Genomic DNA, 18,765 nt, shown 5'->3' with positions numbered 1-18,765 from the left:
TATGTAGCTCCTTACCTTTCCTGGGCACAAAGATTGTGGACGCAACTACAACGCACAAAAATACACACAAGGACAAAAGATTGTAACTTCTTTATATCCTAAAATTTAAGTTTCTGAATGTCATAACAGTGCAGGAAAACACTCACATGCTTGCACAGCAAACAATAATATTACAAATTATGATAATTACTATGTACGAACGTTTACAAACACTAGTATCACACTTGAAAAACACGAGGAAACTATAGGAATGAATGTTCGCAATGTTCACAATGTTGGTAACTTAATTTTAAGAACTAGTGTGGGCTAGACAATTAGCGTTTTCATTGGTATTACCTTCCCGCTACTCTTTGCCTCTATGATTTTTAAGCTAAGTTTCTCTCCAAAAAAGAAATTATTCCAAATAAGGCAAATGAACAGATGTTTAGTAAGTATTGATATATTTGGGACAAGATATCAATTGGAATTTGGCAGTTTAATGTGACTTTTGGTAGTAATGATGCTCTCCAACACTAGCGCTAATTATGTGCACTATTCTCTGCTGCCTGGTTAAATTCCTGTAAGGGCAACAGATGGCAAGCACATACTATTACAGTTTTCTAACCCCAACAACATGACTTGCGACAAACTTGAGAGAATAGCATATTGTGCATGCGTAAAACACAGATATCCTTTTCTGCGATATCCATCCCTTGTCTTCTAGCTGGCAGACTTCCTCCCGCACTTCACTGCTCCCTTCGCCTAGGTAAGGATGGAGATGTAGCCTTGTATGGGGGTTCATTTCAGACGAGTATCCAGCCACAGAACTTGAGCAGCTCACATGAATTGAAAGCCAGTACTAGTATATTACAGAGAGATGGGCTTAGCACGAGCTTCGTTGTGAAAATTAAGTAGTTGAGTACAATTTGATATAAACTGGAGGTTCATTGCTCCATTGCACTATACCAGAAACCGCCACTACTACAGAGTGTCAACCAGTTGCCTTGGCCTGCGAGATCACCAGACCTTTTCCCCCTTAAGCACATACGGGACATTATGGGATAACAAATCCAGCATCATCCAATACCAGCTTTAACGGATGTTGATTTGACTGACAAAGTACAACAAGCGTGGAACTCCATCCCATAAAATCATATACCGGGACCTGTACAACACAATGCATGCACTTTTGCATGCTTGCATTCAAAATTGTGGCAACTACAGCAGTTATTAATGTACAACCATGTAACATGTCTTCTCCTGCATACTTGAACCTGTGACCAGGAAACTTTACCTTCACAATTCATCATCATCATCCTAAACCATCTCCAGTTTCCCGGGTGTGGTATATGAGCCTCCTCCATCTCATCCTGTCCTTGTACCATTCTTCCTCCACCAACTTGTCCCAATCATGACCTCTCAGCATTACATCGCTCTTAACTAAATCTATCCATTTCTTTCGTGGCCTTCCCACGAGTCGTCTTCCTTCTACCTTTCTGTCAAATTCTTTCCTTGCAGTTCTGTTTACTGGCATCCTCTTCATGTGACCAAACCACTTCAGTCTTGATATCTGAATCTTATTTAGGAGAGAATTGTCTATTCCTACTTCTTCTCTAATTTTCTCATTCCTAATCTTGTCTTTCCTGGTTTTCTGGATCATAGTGCGTAGGAATTTCATTTCAGCTGCCTGAAGTTTGGAATTATCTCTATTGGTCAGTGTTGTGGTTTCGAGACTGTATGTAAGAATTGGTGTATAATAGGACTTGTACAATGTCATTTTTGTTTTCATGGGTATTTGCTCATCCCACAGCAGGTGTCTTACCTGGTGGTAAAATTGTGTTGCCTTATTGATTCGATTGTTCACCTCATGTTTTGCTAGGTTGTCATTTGATATAACGCTACCCAAGTATTTGAAAACTGGAACACTGTCCAGTTGAGCTTCATTTAACATGACTATTGGTTCTGCTCCTTCCCCATACACTTTCATCAGCACCGTCTTGGTCTTGCTGATGTTTAAACCATATTTCTTAAACTCCTCATTCCAGCTTTGTATTCTCTCTCCCAATTCATCTTCTGAGTCACTCCAGATCGCAACATCATCTGCAAATGTGAAGGCTTTTATATCTCCGTGTTCTTTCATTTTAATAGATTTCATTACTACATCCATTACAATAATAAATAGAAGTGGTGACAATGAGCTGCCCTGCTGCACTCCTCTCTTTGTTTCAAACCAGTCCGACAAACCACATCCTACTTGTATACAGCTTCTGTTCCCACTATACAACATTTTCACTTTGTCTATGAGGCTGTCTCGCACTTGAAGTTCTTTCATGCATTGCCAAATTCTTTCCCTTGGTACACCATCGTATGCTTTCTCAATGTCCAAAAATATTAGGAATAAAGGCTTGTTCTTCTCCCAGTATTTTTCCATTAGCATCCTAATTGCAAATATAAGGTCTGTAGTTGACCTTCCTGGTCTGAAACCATACTGCTCTTCTTCCAAAATTGGTTCAACAATATCTCTGATTCTGGTCTCTATTATTTTTTCCAATATTTTCAGGACATGAGACAGTAGTGTGATACCACGGTAATTAGTACATTTTCGTCGGCTTCCTTTCTTGAACAGAGGTACAATGATGCCCATCTTCCAGTCCTCAGGAATAGTATTTTCCTCCCATATCTTGTTGAGCAGTCTATAGAGCCACTGGATTCCTGGAACTCCCGCTGCTTTCAGCATATCTGCACTTAGTTCATCTATGCCCACTGCCTTTCCTTTCTTCATGCTCTTGAGCGCATTTTCAACCTCAAGCCATGTAATTGGTGGTTCAGTTGTGGTTCCTCGATTTGGCTCTCCTCTATCCGTTGTTATGTTTTCTGTATCTCCATTCAGCAGCTTTTCGAAATAGATCTTGAGTTCTTGTTTAATTTCTCCCTCTTCTTGTGCCAGAGTTCCATCATCACGTTCTATTGCTTTTATGGTCTCTTGATCCCTTCGCTTGTTTTTCACTACTCTGTATAGCAATTTCATATTTCCTCTACTGTCCTCTTCCAGTTTGTCTGCAAACTCATTCCATTTCTTCTCTTTTTCTTCCCTTACAATGTTCTTTACAGCAAGTTTCTTGTTCCTGTATACTCCTTGAAGTCTTTGTATTTCTTGTTCATTTCGTTCTTGTCCCTGTTTTTGTTTCTCCTTGTCCAGTGCCTTCTTTATTTGGTTTCTTTCTTTCACCGCTGTTTTCACTCTATCATTCCACCCTGGTGTCTCCTTTTTTCTTTTGATAGAACTTGTAACTCCACATAGGTTTTTGGCTTCTCCCACAAAGGTGTCTTTGAAGGCCTTCCATTCTTCATTAACGCTGGTTACTTCACACTTCGGCAAACTCTGTTGAATCCTTAGTTTGTATTCTTCCTTTATTTGGACTTCTTGCAACTTCCAAGTTTTAATCCTTGGTTTTTTCGTAATAAGTTTCTGCGTTTCATTTGTCTTATGTTTGAAGTCTACTACCAACAATCTGTGGTCACTGTCCATGCTTTCACTAGGGATGACCTTTACATCTGTGATGTACCTGCCACCATCTTTATTTGTGATTACGTAGTCAATCAATGTTCTATACTGGCCATCCCAACTGTACCTTGTTATTCTGTGACTGTCTCTTTTTTTGAAGAATGTATTTTTGATTATAAGATCACTTCTTCTGCACAGATCTAATAGTTGTTCTCCTTCTGGGTTCCTTTGTCCAAATCCATGTGGACCAATGATGCTCTCGTACCCAAGTCTGTCTACCCCAACTTGCGCATTTAGATCTCCAATAATAATAACATTTTCCTCATTAACAGTATCTTCCAGGTCTTGCCGAAATTTCTCTTTGTCTTCCTTCACTGCAGCCTGTCTGTGGGGCATACACTTGTATGATGGTGTACTTAGTGTTCTCCAGTTTCATGGACATTTTAATGATTCTATCACTTTTGCAGATAACTTCAGCTGTAGCATCAGTCCTTTCGTTAATTAAGAATCCAACACCATTTTTCGCTACCTTCTCCTGTCCACTCCAGTATAATTTATAACCTCCACGAAGTGTCTTACATCCAATCCCTTTCCATTTGGTCTCACTTAATCCCAATATTGATATTTTTCTTCTATCCATCATGTCTAGGAGTTCTTCTAACTTTCCAGTTAATGATAGAATGTTCATAGTTCCAATTCGGTATTTGGGTCTCTTTTTTATTTGGGGTTTCCTTTCAGAACATTGTATATCATCAGCCTTACGGTCATCATACTTTACAATTGTCTGAGAGGACGTGTCAGTCTGGTCTATAATATTCTTTCCGAGGCTCTTTTTCTTATTGAAAGCAACTATACTCAATACTCTCCTGCTGACTTGCTAGGCCTAACGCATAAGAGGATTTTCTTTCAGGGTTTACTCCCTTAGCCTTTGAGGATGCCTTCCTCGTCCTACAAGGCAGTAGGTTCCATCTGTACACCCCAGAAGGATGGGTTGCCTCTTCCGCCATCTCCGCCGTACCAAGTCCATCTTCTCCGCCGTAGATGCCGTTGAGGTCTTCACCCTTAACGCAGGACAAGGGCCCTCCATATTTATGACCCCTGGAGAGAGGGTGTCCCAGTATTTTAAAACCCCCAGGAATTGGGCAAATAACCTTACTCCTTGTGGGTGGGGTTAACTTCCAATAAGTAACCAGGAGAACCTGACCCCTACAGAGCGCGTCCCCAGGTGGCGGATAGGGGGCTCCTACAGTATGTAGGGCTGGTTGAAATAACCAATACAACCTTCACAATTGCTTACCCTAAATTGCATTCCTCTAAACTAATGTCACCTTCTTGTTGCAATTTTATTTTCTGCCAACATACTTCATACATCCATTACATTTGTCTTCCTTAAGTTTTTGAAGCAAGAGTTTTTCTTCATTAAATACTGCTACAAATGTCTCCTGTTGACGGGCTTCTCCCCAGACATTCCACATTTGCTAATTGCTTTATGTCGCATCGACACAGATAGGTCTTATGGCGACGATGGGACAGGAAAGGGCTAGGAGTGGGAAGGAAGCGGCCGTGGCCTTAATTAAGGTACAGCCCCCGCACTTAAGCGACTGCAGCTATCGAGCTCGGTCATTCCACATTTAATGCAGTACATACTATAAAGGTGAGATTTTGTTTCAAGTATAATTCTGGCGTTATGTGATGACAATTTGGGCAAAGAATAATTTTTAAAAATCACTTAATATCTGATTTCTATCTCCAATCTTGGGCAAAGAAGTTTTTCTTGCCTGGTTCTAAGTCTTTATGGAGTCACACATACCAGTTGACCCTTTTTCACTCAGTCGAGGACCGAAAATTCACGCAGCCCAAGAGTTGCGAGGAACATCATTTTGCACCGCAGAAAAAGCTCATTATCAACAGTTAGGTGATACAAAAGGATAGTATTTCTTCTAAATATTTTCTCAGTATATATCAGTTTTAGTTCAATAAGCCACACATTACTCACAACTTAAACCTTTCTCTGATCCCTTGTGATATCAGACCAGAATTTACAAAATATGGGTTCCCTAGTTTCATCAGAAATTCTATTATATTTTTTGCCTGACAATTTCCTACACTTCTCAGAGTGACACTTTGCACCTAGTTCCCTCACAGGCCTGTTAACATTTTTATATCCAGGCAAGAAAATCCAACATAGAGTTGACCCTGCAACCATAGTTTTTATTTTTCTACCTCTTGCCCAAAGTCCCTGAAATAATTCCATTATTATCATCATCACCACCTGAAAACCCATTTTCATTAGAAATTTCAGCATTAATATTTCTTGAACAACCACTTTCAGTAATCATGCAAACTTAAACTAGCATTGATAGCTGTTCAGGAGATAATTCCATAGTAGCTTTCTCTTCCACATACAATTTTGATGAAGATTTCTTCCCTGTGTCTAGCAGCCAACGAGCTAGAATATAATACATAGGGTGGCTACAACAGCTCAATTAGCATTCCAGGTGGAGGCAAGCAACTCTACAGCTGCCATGATATAAATGTACCAGCTAATGACAACAGCTGTCTGGAACTGTCTGAGTAATCTTGCATGTGTACCAAGTTCATCATTGATTTATAGTTTGGCTTCATTTATTGAAGGGTGAGTATGTCTGAATTCTGTTTTGCATACTTTTGTTCGCTGTTAACAAGGATGAGAAAGTGTCTTGTGTTGATAGCGATAAATCATCAATATGGACCAAAATAAAATTCATTTCATATACTCTTGTTCCAGCAAAATAAACAGTGTATCTTATTTCAGGTAAGTTCATTTCTTTTCTATTGTAAGAAGACTATGTATATTGAAAAATCATCTTAAATTTTGCCGCTGTAAAGCACAAATTCTCATCACAGGTTCTCACTAAAATACAAACAGCTGACTAGGCAGTGGGTGCATAACAGGAAGAGAGACAAGTGATATCCCAAACAGCAAAGTACTCTTTTTTCAGAACATTTTGAGGAGCGCTATATGTGTGAGTCCAAACCTTGTCCCATTTCTCCACAGGGTCAAGTATTTAGTTTATGACAGGAGACATTTGCTGCCCAAAGCATTGCCGACAATTTAGAATAGGGGAAGAAACAGAAATAATCCCAATGCAGAGAAATCAGATCAGTATACAGGAAATGTTTACTGGGACAGATTGACCCATTGGCCACTGTAAATTGTAAATAGTCAGGTAGTGAAGAGATTCTCTTATCTATGTACTATGGCTCATTCTGAAGACAACAGCACCTCTACTAATCATGATTACTGTGCAACAAATTACAAGTTTCTCAATAAGTACTCTGAAAATGTTGTTGAGTACGTAGCAGGAAATGTCATCCGTGAGGTGGGAAAGGAAATTAAATGCACCAACTGTCTGAAAGTTATGTTAACTCAGCATTCCGAAGAGAAGAAAGAACTTATTGCATAGAAAGATATAAAATATACTCTCTTTACCCAGCTCATGATGTGAAATTGTCATGTGGCTGAAAATGTGTTCAGAAAAAAATCTAAAGTCACTGTCACAAAGATGTAACATAAACCTTATCTTAAAGATATAGACCGAAGTTCTTTCATCAGTTGCAGGGCAGCTTTTTTACTGTAACAATCATTTATGGTTTAAAGTATTTATTCTACATGAATAAATGTATAGACGCCATATATTTACACATATGTACAAAATGAATTTAGAGATACAAAATGTACATCTATTGCTGCTGGTCGCCATGTTCAGTCTCATTAAGAAAAGATGTAGCAGCGCGTTGCCAACTGTAAAATAAAAAGATATGAAATGCGGCAGGCGAAGTTGCCAACACAAAATCTGCAACATATTCCCCCCTTTGAGAGATCTCAACATTCAAAAATCAATGTCAAATGTCTTACACAAAATCACAGTACAAATGAATAATAAACAATACATATAGGGGCCTACAACATATACAAAATATACAAATTATACAAAATCTTTGGGCAATGGGCACAATTTTACTATGACACGGCAAAAGAAACCAGTTTTTGTTTTCACAGTGGACACATGAGTAACATTATCACAGCTAGGATGGAGTTCCTGGATTATACTAGTCTTCCAAACCAGAGGAGGAAGGTTATCCTCTCTTAGAAGTTGGAGTTGGAGTCCATTTTCCTATGGAATACCATTTACATTTTGTTGGAGTGATTACATATATTCCCTTGACCACCTCTGCCAGGAAACTTGATACAGTTGCACCAAATTCTATTTAGTTAGACTGGAGTAGGAGCTGTTGGATATGTCTGGAGAGGGGACAGAGGTCAATCGTCTCCCTACTAGAAAATGTCCAGGTGTCAAATAGCACTGATCATTGGGGTCATCAGTCATTGAACAGAGAGGTCTCAAATTCAACACAGACTCAATTTGATACAAAAGAGTACTAAACTCTTCAAAATTAAGAACAGAATTTCCTACGGTCCGCTTCAAAAGTGATTTTGCAGACTTTATTCCAGCCTCCCAAAGCCCACCGATATGAGGACTGGAGAGTGGATTAAACTTCCATTTCACATTCAAATTAGATTAATATTCTTCTATCCCATTGCAGCTATCCTTAATAAATCTTAATAACTCATTGTTGGCTCCAACAAAATTTTTGCCGTTGTCATTTAGGATGAGATTTGGAAATCCTCTAAGGGCTGTAAATCTTCTAAAGGCAGCGTGGAAGTCCTGAGTTGTTAGGCAATACATCTTGAACCTGTGAAAAATCTAAGTGACAAGACAAACAAAGAGAGCTATGTAGGCCTTAAACTTTATTTTACTCCTCGGGTTATCACCCTTTATGATGACTGGGCCACCATTATCAAGACCAACCTAGACAGTTCAACTCTATACGAGGATAACTGACCCCTTATATGAGTGGTGAGTAGAGGTTTGCTTCCTAAGCACATGTAACATGAATGGTTCACACCACGGGTAACTGTTTTCCCACGAGGAAACCCAAAATCTGTTATGCAAAGAAAACAATACAGCCCGAGGGCTGTCACAAAGTGTTTTGGAGGAAGAATGATAGGGTGTATTTCATTGTATTCCAACTGGTAATTCATGAGTCGACCACTGACTCTCAACAACCCATAATCATCAAGGAACGGATTCAAAGCTTTTAATGCGCTCAAAGGGGCAACTATGTTATTAGACCTCAAATCATGAAGTCCCTTCCCATATTCACTAGCTTGCATCAGACTTATTATTTTCTAGAAAGAAGCCTCTTTCTGAGCTAAGTGTATATACGATTAACAGACTATAAATCTTTTAAGGTTCATAATTTTTGTAGAAGAGACTGAGAAACTACATATATTGCAACAGAACATTACTAAAAGGCGTCATTTGAATCGAGAGTAAAACAAGAGGTGAAAACTGACAATTGTAAGTACGTTGTACATATTTTGATAGCAGTAATAAAGTAGTGTGAATGTTTGGTGTCAGGTCAATTTGATTAGCTTAAATCTTGCCTAGAATTGAACCCAAGTCCTCAGCCTGCCCAAATCCTTAGGATCATGATAACAGGTGAGCTCAATTATTAAGATAAACATGTGCTTGGTGGTTTGTTTTTTCTTCTTCTTTTAATTCCACTGTTACTTTGTAGGTCTCCTGCATTTAAACACTGCTTCTGCTGGGATTCAATCCTACAATCCATAGCACAAAAAGCAAGAATCTAAACAAATGAACTGATCAGCTCATTGTACACTTGTTTATTCTGAAACCATTATTTGTGAGTAGCAGAACATACAAAACTAAAATACCAATAATCAACACTTGAAGAGCTATTGTATTCAATAAAGAATATGGTATTTCAGAAAAATAATATTTCAATGTACATACTAGCACACTTAAATGCTTCCCTTGACTAGGAACTGTTTCACAATATAATGCTACAATGAATGGTTGTCGTCAGTGATTTCAAGATAGCTATCAACTGAAGACAGGCAAAAGAGCTCTCTGAAGTCAACTCGTAGGTAATTGTCCTTGAACTTCAGAGTTTTCTTTCTGTAAACTGATCTGTCATTGTGTTAATCCTGTTATGCATTCCTTACGATGCCCCTATCTTTCTACACACAGCTTCATAGGTTTTTGATATGTTCTCTGAAAAGAACAATATTTTTTGGACTTCTAGAATTTGGTACCACAAATTATAGTACCTACTTCCAAGCAAAACAAAATTCAGGTCCAGAGTTGAACTGCCATTAATATTAGACCCAATAGTATTGAAACATTGATACAATTATTAAGTAAATGACCAATCAGTTTATTCTCCGATATGAATGCGGAGGAATTAAGTTTATGAAATTTGACAGAAATTTGGCTATAAATTAATTAAAGTTACATAAACTAGAGAAGCCTCCGTGGCTCAGGCTGCAGAGGGCCGGCCTCTCACCACTGGGTTCCGTGGTTCAAATCCCGGTCACTCCATGTGAAATTTGTGCTGGACAAAGCAGAGACGGGACAGGTTTTTCTCCGGGTACTTCCCTGTCATCCTTCATTCCAGCGACATTCTCCAGTATCATTTCATTTCACTTGTCAGTCATTAATTATTGCCCCAGAGGAGTGCGACAGGCTCCGGCAGCCGGCAAAATTCCTATCCTCACTGCTGGATGGGGGCTTCATTCATTCCATTCCATTCCTGACCCAGTCAAATGACTGGAAACAAGCTGTGAATGTTTATACATAAACTTGAGGACCCATGCTGCCCTGCAGCATTAGTTGTAAATAGGTCAGATAACATGTCTTGGTATGAAATTGCCCCATGCATTGCCCAAGAACTTTTTTTAGTATTTATTTTACCTGTCAATTATGTGCCAAGTGAATTTTTGTAGATTTCTTTATTGTGACATTTATTGATGTTTTACAAACTATTTTGTAGTTTTCGAGTTTCTGTTGTGAGTTAATTTAAAGATTTAGTTTTAGATAAGTTTGTTTCACGTGGAAAGTTGTCCTTGTTGCAGCCCATATTGTCTGGGAAGTAGACGATCCTTTCATACAAATAATATAAGTGATTATTACATGTATTTACACGTTGTGCTATAGATATGATGTATACAATTCTGTCATTGGGAATGTCGCCAATTAGTTTAGCGAACTCAAAATCTATGGATTCAGCACTAATCTCGGTCATTTTGGATATTTTCTTTCTCAACCCTTCTGACCTCTATGCCGATAGAGGCTGAACTTGGACTTAAACAGCATCAAGAATGTCACAATTCATCTCAGCGACTCCATAAAGTATGGCTTCATCAGTATTACTGGCTGTTTTCAACGATTTTTACCTTCTCAAACCCCAGCCACAGGAGTGCTAGGTGTGGCTCATCCCCCACAGTAATTTCCTCCAGATATTAAGTCATATGAGTACCAATACATCCAAAATCTAGGTGTTTCTTTTTTTTTTTTTTTGAAATTACCCCTTCTCTCCCCCATGCCGATGGTGGCTGAAGATGAAATCTCTGCAACCTCGAAAACTATGCATTCAACACTAATATAGGTAGTTTCCAATTTTTTACAAGTCACTCCCTCCTCACTCCACCCCTAGGGGTGCTAGGTGTGTCTTAATCCTACAGTATTTCTCTCCAGATAGTATAAAGTCACTTTATGTGTACTAAGTTTGGTTTAAATTGCAGGTTTGCCTATAGTCACCGTCATTTTTAATCGGTTAGCTTCGCCGATATCTTTATGTAAAGATATTGCTCCTTAACTGTGTGCAATCCGCTAAGTGCAAAGCGTATTGTGGGTTAGGGCAAGCCTTCACCAGCAATTATTGGAATGGTCATTTAGTGATTTGATTCTAGAATTACTCAAAGCTGACTGAACTTAGAGACCTATCAATGCTTGATGATTCACATGTAGGTGATTCTGGAGAGAATTAAAAAAAAAAAAAAAGAACGAAGCAAATCAGCCCAGTAGAACGGCTGGACAGGCTGTTTTTAGTAAACTTTTTTAACCCCTTCAGTGGCGGGTTCTGGCAGACCTCGTGTGCAAGAAAAGTGAGGTTTTTCGGAGTAATATATTTATTTTTACGAAGCAAGAAACGAGTAACAATTATTAAGGGAACACATCCATATACACTGAAGAAAATGGAGATTGCAACACCCAGAAGGAGTGGTGCTACACTGCTGCAATTGAACACGCAGGACGAATGTTCGGTTGTGATTCGATGATTACACTTTCAGGTCCCTCTGACTGCAAGTTTGGACAACAATCAATACAGGATGTGCCCACTACGAGCTGCAATAAATTGATGAATTTGTTGAGGCATGGAGTCAATAAGGCCCTGGATCGCTTCCTGAGGAATTGTGGCCCATGTTTGCTGCACTGCACGGGTCAGTTGTTCCAGAGTTGTGGGTGGCTGAGGACGGTTTGCCAGTTGTCGACCCATCATGTCCCACACATGCTCAGGACTGAGGGCCGGGGATCTGGCAGGCCATTCTAAGGTTGTGATGTCGTGGAGAGTTTCTCTGGAGATGCGTGCAGTGTGAACCCGGGTATTGTCCTGCTGAAACATCCCATTAGCAATGTTCGCCATCATAGGGACAACACCACTGGATTGAGTACCCTATTAATGTACTGTCGAGCAGTCATAGTGCCCTCAACAAGCACTAACTGTGATTTCACATTAAAGCCAATAGCTCTCCAGACCATAATGCTTGGTGTTGGCCCTGTGTGCCTCTCGACAATAAGATCTGGGCGGCCCCTCTCCCTGGTACGTTGGCGCACACGATTCCGGCGATCACTGCGGGCAAGACAGAAGCGCGATTCATCACTAAAGACGACCCTATGCCATTCGTCGACCCACGTCGACCTTTCTCGACACCAGGCCAGCCTTACACGCCGCTGTTGTGGGGTCAATGGAACACCTTCTACAGGGACACGGGCTTGTAAGCCAGCTGCACGCAGGCGATTACCAACTGATTGTTGTGTAACGTGGGGTGCCACAGCTGCTCGAATTCGTGCTATTGTTGCATGGGGTTCCATCCGGGCCATCCACATGATGCGGCGATCCTCTCTCACAGTTGTCTGTCGCGCTGGGCCTGTGCCAGGTCTACGAGTGTGAGTACCTTCATTTGACCACTGCTGCCATGCACGTTGTACCGTAGATGCTTGTCGGCCAACACGTGCAGCGACAGTCCTTAGCGATAATCCAGCCTCACACAGCCCAATTATCCGAGCCCTCTCAAATGGCGACAGTTCTTGATAGCGTGCTCTTCTCTGTCGTCGAGGCATGTTTAACGAGGAACACTTCACTGCACAGACTGCAAGTCAACTATGCTACACCAGAGTCCGTATACTGGAGTTGATTCCTCCGCGACCAATCACGTGGGAAGACCTGTAGCAATAATCCAATGGGTCTGAAACTTTGATCGTTTACATACCTACATGGCATCGTTCCATATCTTGAAAATCAACACAAACAACCAATGCCTTCATGGTGTTGCAATTTCCATTTTCTTAAGTGTATTATTCAAGGTTAATAAACACTTACTTTACACTCTATTTACACGTTTTCTTACAGTAAGCCTGTGATATGGTTTCATAAAATATTGGTGTTTTGAGAATACTGTCCTGTGAGTATCTTTATTTTTGGCTTTTGTATTATTCCCATCAACAACACTAATGCAATAAACTGTCAAATTTCATAAGAGTTTGTTTCTTTCCAAAATTGTGCCCTTGCATGTGGAGATTTATTTACAATTTTTTCAATATACTTTTAGCATACAAATGTTTCTCGGTCACTGTCAAATTTACAACTTCATCCGTTAGAAACAGTTCAAAAAAGTCAGTCGCACTCACCTCTGGTAATAATCCAACCCTCACACCAGGATTTACCGTAAATGGAATTATATTAGGTCACACACTATCCCCAGGCTTACACTTTTTCCACACGAATGTACATCCAACATCTCCTACCATCACCTTAGCTTCTGACGTAATATCTTCTTCATTTTCACTAGAAATACTAAGGTCATCATCCAAAGAATCAATGGAATCATTATCACTACTATCAGAAATACTAATATCACTTACAGATTCATCTGATGTAGCTCCTTATTTTGCCTTCAAACATCTCTTCCGTTTCATGCTCGCCATTTCAGTTTACCTCGTCAGCTGGCCAGAGATTATATATATAAAGTAGAGAAGGTAAGACATATTTTAGGCCAGAGACTTCACGAATACAGCTGGAAACCCTCCTGCCATCTGTTGAGAATGCTGGAAAACACTTTCCAAAGAGGTTACAGTAGGCCAACCTGAGAAATTATTGGGCGATCGCGAAATGAATACTGCAGATAAACGAGAATTTCTTCGGCGATGACGTTACGGGCAAGCGTGCACCACCTGAGAATTTTTCGGGCATGCCACTGAAGAGGTTAATATATAGATGTGTACAACTCAATAAAGTAATGCTATAAATATTTTCTCAAACAGTATCAGAGAAGTACACCCTTTTAACTGAGTTTCTACAATTGTCCTATCAATATTTACATAGCATGGAGTCCTATAGGCACCTCTTCTCCAAGTTCTTATATGGAATTATAGGGAAATAAACGGGATCGTATAATAGGGCAGATCAGCACTGGAAGAGGGAGCAAAGAAAAAGAAGACAAGGACAAACATGAAAACACGAAAGGTCACGGACAATCACAACATCTTCAAATAGACAGGCTCTCCCATCAATCCCTATTCTTCCACATTAATTTCTTCTCAGACCCAGACGAGCCTGTTTCTACTGCCCAGCTTCATCAGGAGGGCAGGCCCTAACACTCATTGAGGGGCCATCTTAACATATCTTTAATCTTGATGTGAGAAGTGTAGCATAAGAAGAAAGCCAGATAAACAAAGGAAAAAGTAAAAGACAAAGATGAATACAGGTGGTAAAAGATGAGGAACACAGGACAAACATACAAATGAAGAAAAAAAGAACCCTACAGGTCAGTGTAAGTTTCAGGGAACAAACAAGTGACATATAATTCTTAAATATAAAGAAAGGAAACCTGAATAGAAATATGTAACAGGCTAAACACAACAGGTCAGCATTGGGAGAGAGAGCATTCTCCAAACAACATGACCAAATATAACATATTCAGTATGGTATGTCAAATATCACTGATATTCCATATTCAGTAAGTTATAACAAATTAAAAGTAAAATGTTTGATTGAGTCTATGGAGGCAGAGAGAGGGAGAGACTGAGCAATGCTCTACTGCTACCCCCTATTCCACTACCTCGATGTTCCATTCTTTATTTTTATTTTAGAAACTAGCAAGATACCCGTGCTTCGCTACGGTATTATACTGAAATTTATAATTGGATGCTTATTGTTTTAGATATATAATCCGCCGAAATTCACGATCTGACTCGTTCTTTGCGAGAATCCACCAAAATTCCCGATCTATTATTTTACGGCACGTTTCCTCCCATTTTTAAATCTTCCTTTCCAGCAATCGATTTCGTACTTCCCGGGTTAGGCTCAGGTATTCCTCCAGGTCAGTTGGGTCCGTAAATCTTTGCCATCTTTTCCTATAATATTTTTAATACGGATATAATCCTTCAGGAGATCCGGCGTGCTGTCATACTGGGTGCCTTGGCGGCACTGAACCCGCAACCGGACTGCATTCTTAGTCATTACCCGTCCAGGAGCCGTTTCCATCGCGGTCCGCAATTTGACGACGGTCCGGAATATTATTATTATTATTATTATTATTATTATTATTATTATTATTATTTTTACTATTATGTGTTGCTGGAATGGCTGATGACAGGGAAAACCAGAGTATCCGGAGAAAAACCTGTCCCGCCTCCGTTTTGTCCAGCACGAATGCCACATGGAGTGACCGGGATTTGAACCACGGAACCCAGCTGTGAGAGGCCGGCGCGCTGCCGCCTGAGCAACGGAGGATCCTTATAAGTACATTAATAACAGTAAAATCAATTGGTCTCACCTCCTTCTACACCCCACCGCCGTTAAGTTTATTTACAGCCACCCCTCCCCCCCCCCCCGAAAAAGAATTAAAAGGATGCTTGTTTCTTTATGTTTAAGGGAGATTCCAAACACCAATGTTCACGTCTATTACCTTCAGTTTTGAGATATAAGTATCCACATAAAAATAATTTACTTTTTTTCACTTCATTTCACAATAATCTCTCCTCCCCCTAAATGAATTTTCCCGCAAAAAAATACTTGTTTCTTTAATAGTAAAGGATCTTCTAAATACCAATTATCACGACTCTAACTTCTTCAGTTTTTGATTTATGTGTCCTCATGAAAGGAATTCAACTCCTTTACACTCCCGCCCTCCAAGATGGTTTCCCCACCAAAACGCCTTTTTCTTTGTTTTTAAAGGAGATCCAAATACGAATTTTCACGTCTGTAACAACTTTAGTATTAGATGTATGTATTCTCATACAATTAAGTCAACTAATGTTTCAATTCTTTCACCCCCCCCCCCTTCATTGGATTTTCCGAGAATACGTGTTTCTTTACTTTTAAAGCAGATTGCAAATATCAAATTTCACGTCTGTAACATCTTCATTTTTGAGATATCAGTAGCCTAATTAAAAGAATTCAACACCATTTTCAGTCACTTTTACCCACCCGCCCTCCACCCAAGTGGTATTTCCGAAAACTAAAAATACACTTTTCTTTATGTTTAATAGAGATAAAAAATACTATTTTTCACTTCTGTAACATGTTAAGTTTTTTAGATATCCGTAAAAATTCTCATTTTAAAATTTCACCCTTTTTGGGTTCCCCTTAAGTAGAGTTTCCAAAAACAAATAATCTATATTTCTTTACATTTAAAGGAGATTTACACCCACTTTTTACGTCTGTAACATTTTACGATTCCAAGATATTCTGTAGATATAGTCTTTCAAAAAATTCACCCCAATTTGTCACTCCTGTTTAACCGCCATTAATTGGCTTTTCCAAAAACTAAAAAATACGTGTTTCTTTATTTTTAAAGGAGATCCCATATGCGAATTATCAGTTCTGTAATATCCTTCGTTTCTGAGATATGTGTATCCTCATTAAAGGCATTCAACCCATTTTTCACCCTTTTACACCCCTCCTATTAGGACTTACTGGAAACAAAAAAATACGTGTTCCTTTATTTTTAGAGGAGATTCTAACCACCAATTTTTACATCTGTAAATTTTAAAGTTTTAAGATGTAGGCACACTCATTTAAAAAAAATTCACCCCCGTTTTCACCCCCCAATATTTGGATTTTTCAAAAACGAAAAAATACCTGTTTCTTTACTTTTAAAGTAGATCCAAAATACCAATTTTCAGGTCTGTAATATCTTCAGGATCTGAAATATAAGTATCCTCATGAAAGGCATTCAACCCATTATTCAGCCTTTTACACCCTTCCTATTGGGATTTTCCGAAAACAAAAGAATACGTGTTTCTTTATTTTTAAAGGAGATTCTAAATACCAATTTTTACATCTATAAACTTTAAAAAGTTTTGAGATATAGATACACTCATTTTAAAAATTCACCCCCTTTTCAGCCCCACCCCCCCCATTAATTGTATTTTCCACAAACAAAAAATACGTGTTTATTTATTTTTAAAGGAGATCCCAAACACCAATTTTCAGGTCTGTAATATCTTCAGGTTCTGAAATATAAGTAGACTCATGAAATGCTTTCGACCCCTTTTTCAACCTTTTCCACCCTTCCTATTAGGATTTTCCGAAAACAAAATATACGTGTTCCTTTATCTTTAATGGAGATTCTAAATACCTATTTTTACACCTATAACCTTTAAAAGTTTTGAGATATAGATACACTCATTTTAAAATATTGTCCCTTTTTTACCCCCCTTAATTGGGTTTTCCAGAAACAAAAAAATACGTGTTTCTTTATTTTTAAAGGAGATCCCAAACACCAATTTTCAGGTCTATAATATCTTCAGTTTCTGAGATATAAGTAGCCTCATTAAAGGCATTCAACCCCTTTTTCACTCCTTTCCACACCTCCTATTGCGATTTTCCAAAAACAAAAAAATATGTGTTTCTTTATTTTTAATGAAGATTCAAAATACCAATTTTTACATCTGCGAACTTTAAAAGTTTGGAGATATAGATTCACTAATTTTAAAAATTCACCCCCTCTTCACCCTCCCATTAATTAGATTTTCCAAAAACAAAAAAATAAGTGTTTCTTTATTTTTAAAAGAGATCAAAAGTACCAATTTTCAGGTCTGTAATATCTTCAGTTTCTGAGATATAAGTACCGGTATCCTGATTAAAGGCATTCAACACATTTTCCCCATTTTCACCCTTTTTCACCCCTCCTATTGGGATTTTCTGAAAACAAAAAAATACGTGTTTCCTTATTTTCGAAGAAGATTCTAAATACCAATTTTTACATTTGTAAACTTTTAAAGTTTTGAGATATAGGTGCACTCATTTTAAAACTTAACCCCCCCTTTTCACCCCCTTAGCAATGGAATATCCAAAAATCCTCTCTTAGCGAGCACCTACATCTTAATATGAATGTATCTCCAAAATTTCATTTCATTATGTCCAGTAGTTTTGGCTCGGCGATGATGAATCAGTCAGTCAGTCAGGACAAGCTATTTTATATATATATATAGATTTACAATAAGCACTTACTTGCCACAGAAAGCCCTAGAATTACTCCAAGCAGGAAGCAGCTCAGCCACATGAAAGCAGTAATTCCCTGTAACAATGAGCAATATGAGTACAAGACATATTTGTTTGTAGTGGAGCAATATGAGTACAAGACATATTTGTTTGTAGTGAACATGGAGATTTCAAATGCACTGGCTTCAGTGGTTGGGTTCTGTGAGGTGCATAAAAGAAAGTAAGTCACCTAAGAGAAATATAGTCTTCATAGTAAACAGTAAGACAAACTGAAGGAGATCTCAAACAATGGCAATACTGTATTTAATGATATTAAAGTGAGAGTGATGGTAACTGAGAAGGTCATAGTACATACATACATACATACATACATACATACATACATACATACATACATACATACATACATACATACATACATACAGTTAAATCAATAAACTTCATTGTTTGTCCGTATTGAACCAAGATTACAACATTTATTATAATTTGGGTCCACCTTATTCAATACATAAAAATTGTTGCTTAGATGTAATTACAACATATATTTCAATCAGAACTAGTTTCGATGCCCTTCTGCGTCATCATCATCTGATATAAGTTTCCACCTCACTAGGATTGCTCCATTAAAGGAACACTGCAGTTTT

General features: G+C 38.6%; 1 protein-coding gene across 4 annotated transcripts in view; it reads right to left on the bottom strand.

The window, feature by feature from the left end:
- The window catches only part of LOC136873850 (angiopoietin-1 receptor), a 540,166-nt gene that overhangs the window by 485,738 nt on the left and 35,663 nt on the right, over nucleotides 1-18,765 (bottom strand). For 2 of the 4 annotated variants that reach the window (XM_067147131.2, XM_067147132.2), the window contains exon 2: nucleotides 18,131-18,197. In XM_067147131.2, coding sequence (XP_067003232.2) covers nucleotides 18,131-18,182 — 52 coding nt within the window. In that variant the 5' untranslated portion in view covers nucleotides 18,183-18,197. Of the gene's footprint in view, nucleotides 1-18,130; nucleotides 18,392-18,765 lie in introns of those variants that run through there. The other 2 variants (XM_067147134.2, XM_067147133.2) reach the window with 1 other exon arrangement.

This window comes from Anabrus simplex, chromosome 5 (assembly GCF_040414725.1).
Source record: "Anabrus simplex isolate iqAnaSimp1 chromosome 5, ASM4041472v1, whole genome shotgun sequence".
Lineage (NCBI taxonomy): Eukaryota > Metazoa > Arthropoda > Insecta > Orthoptera > Tettigoniidae > Anabrus > Anabrus simplex.
This window is presented reverse-complemented; position numbering and strand designations above follow the sequence as displayed.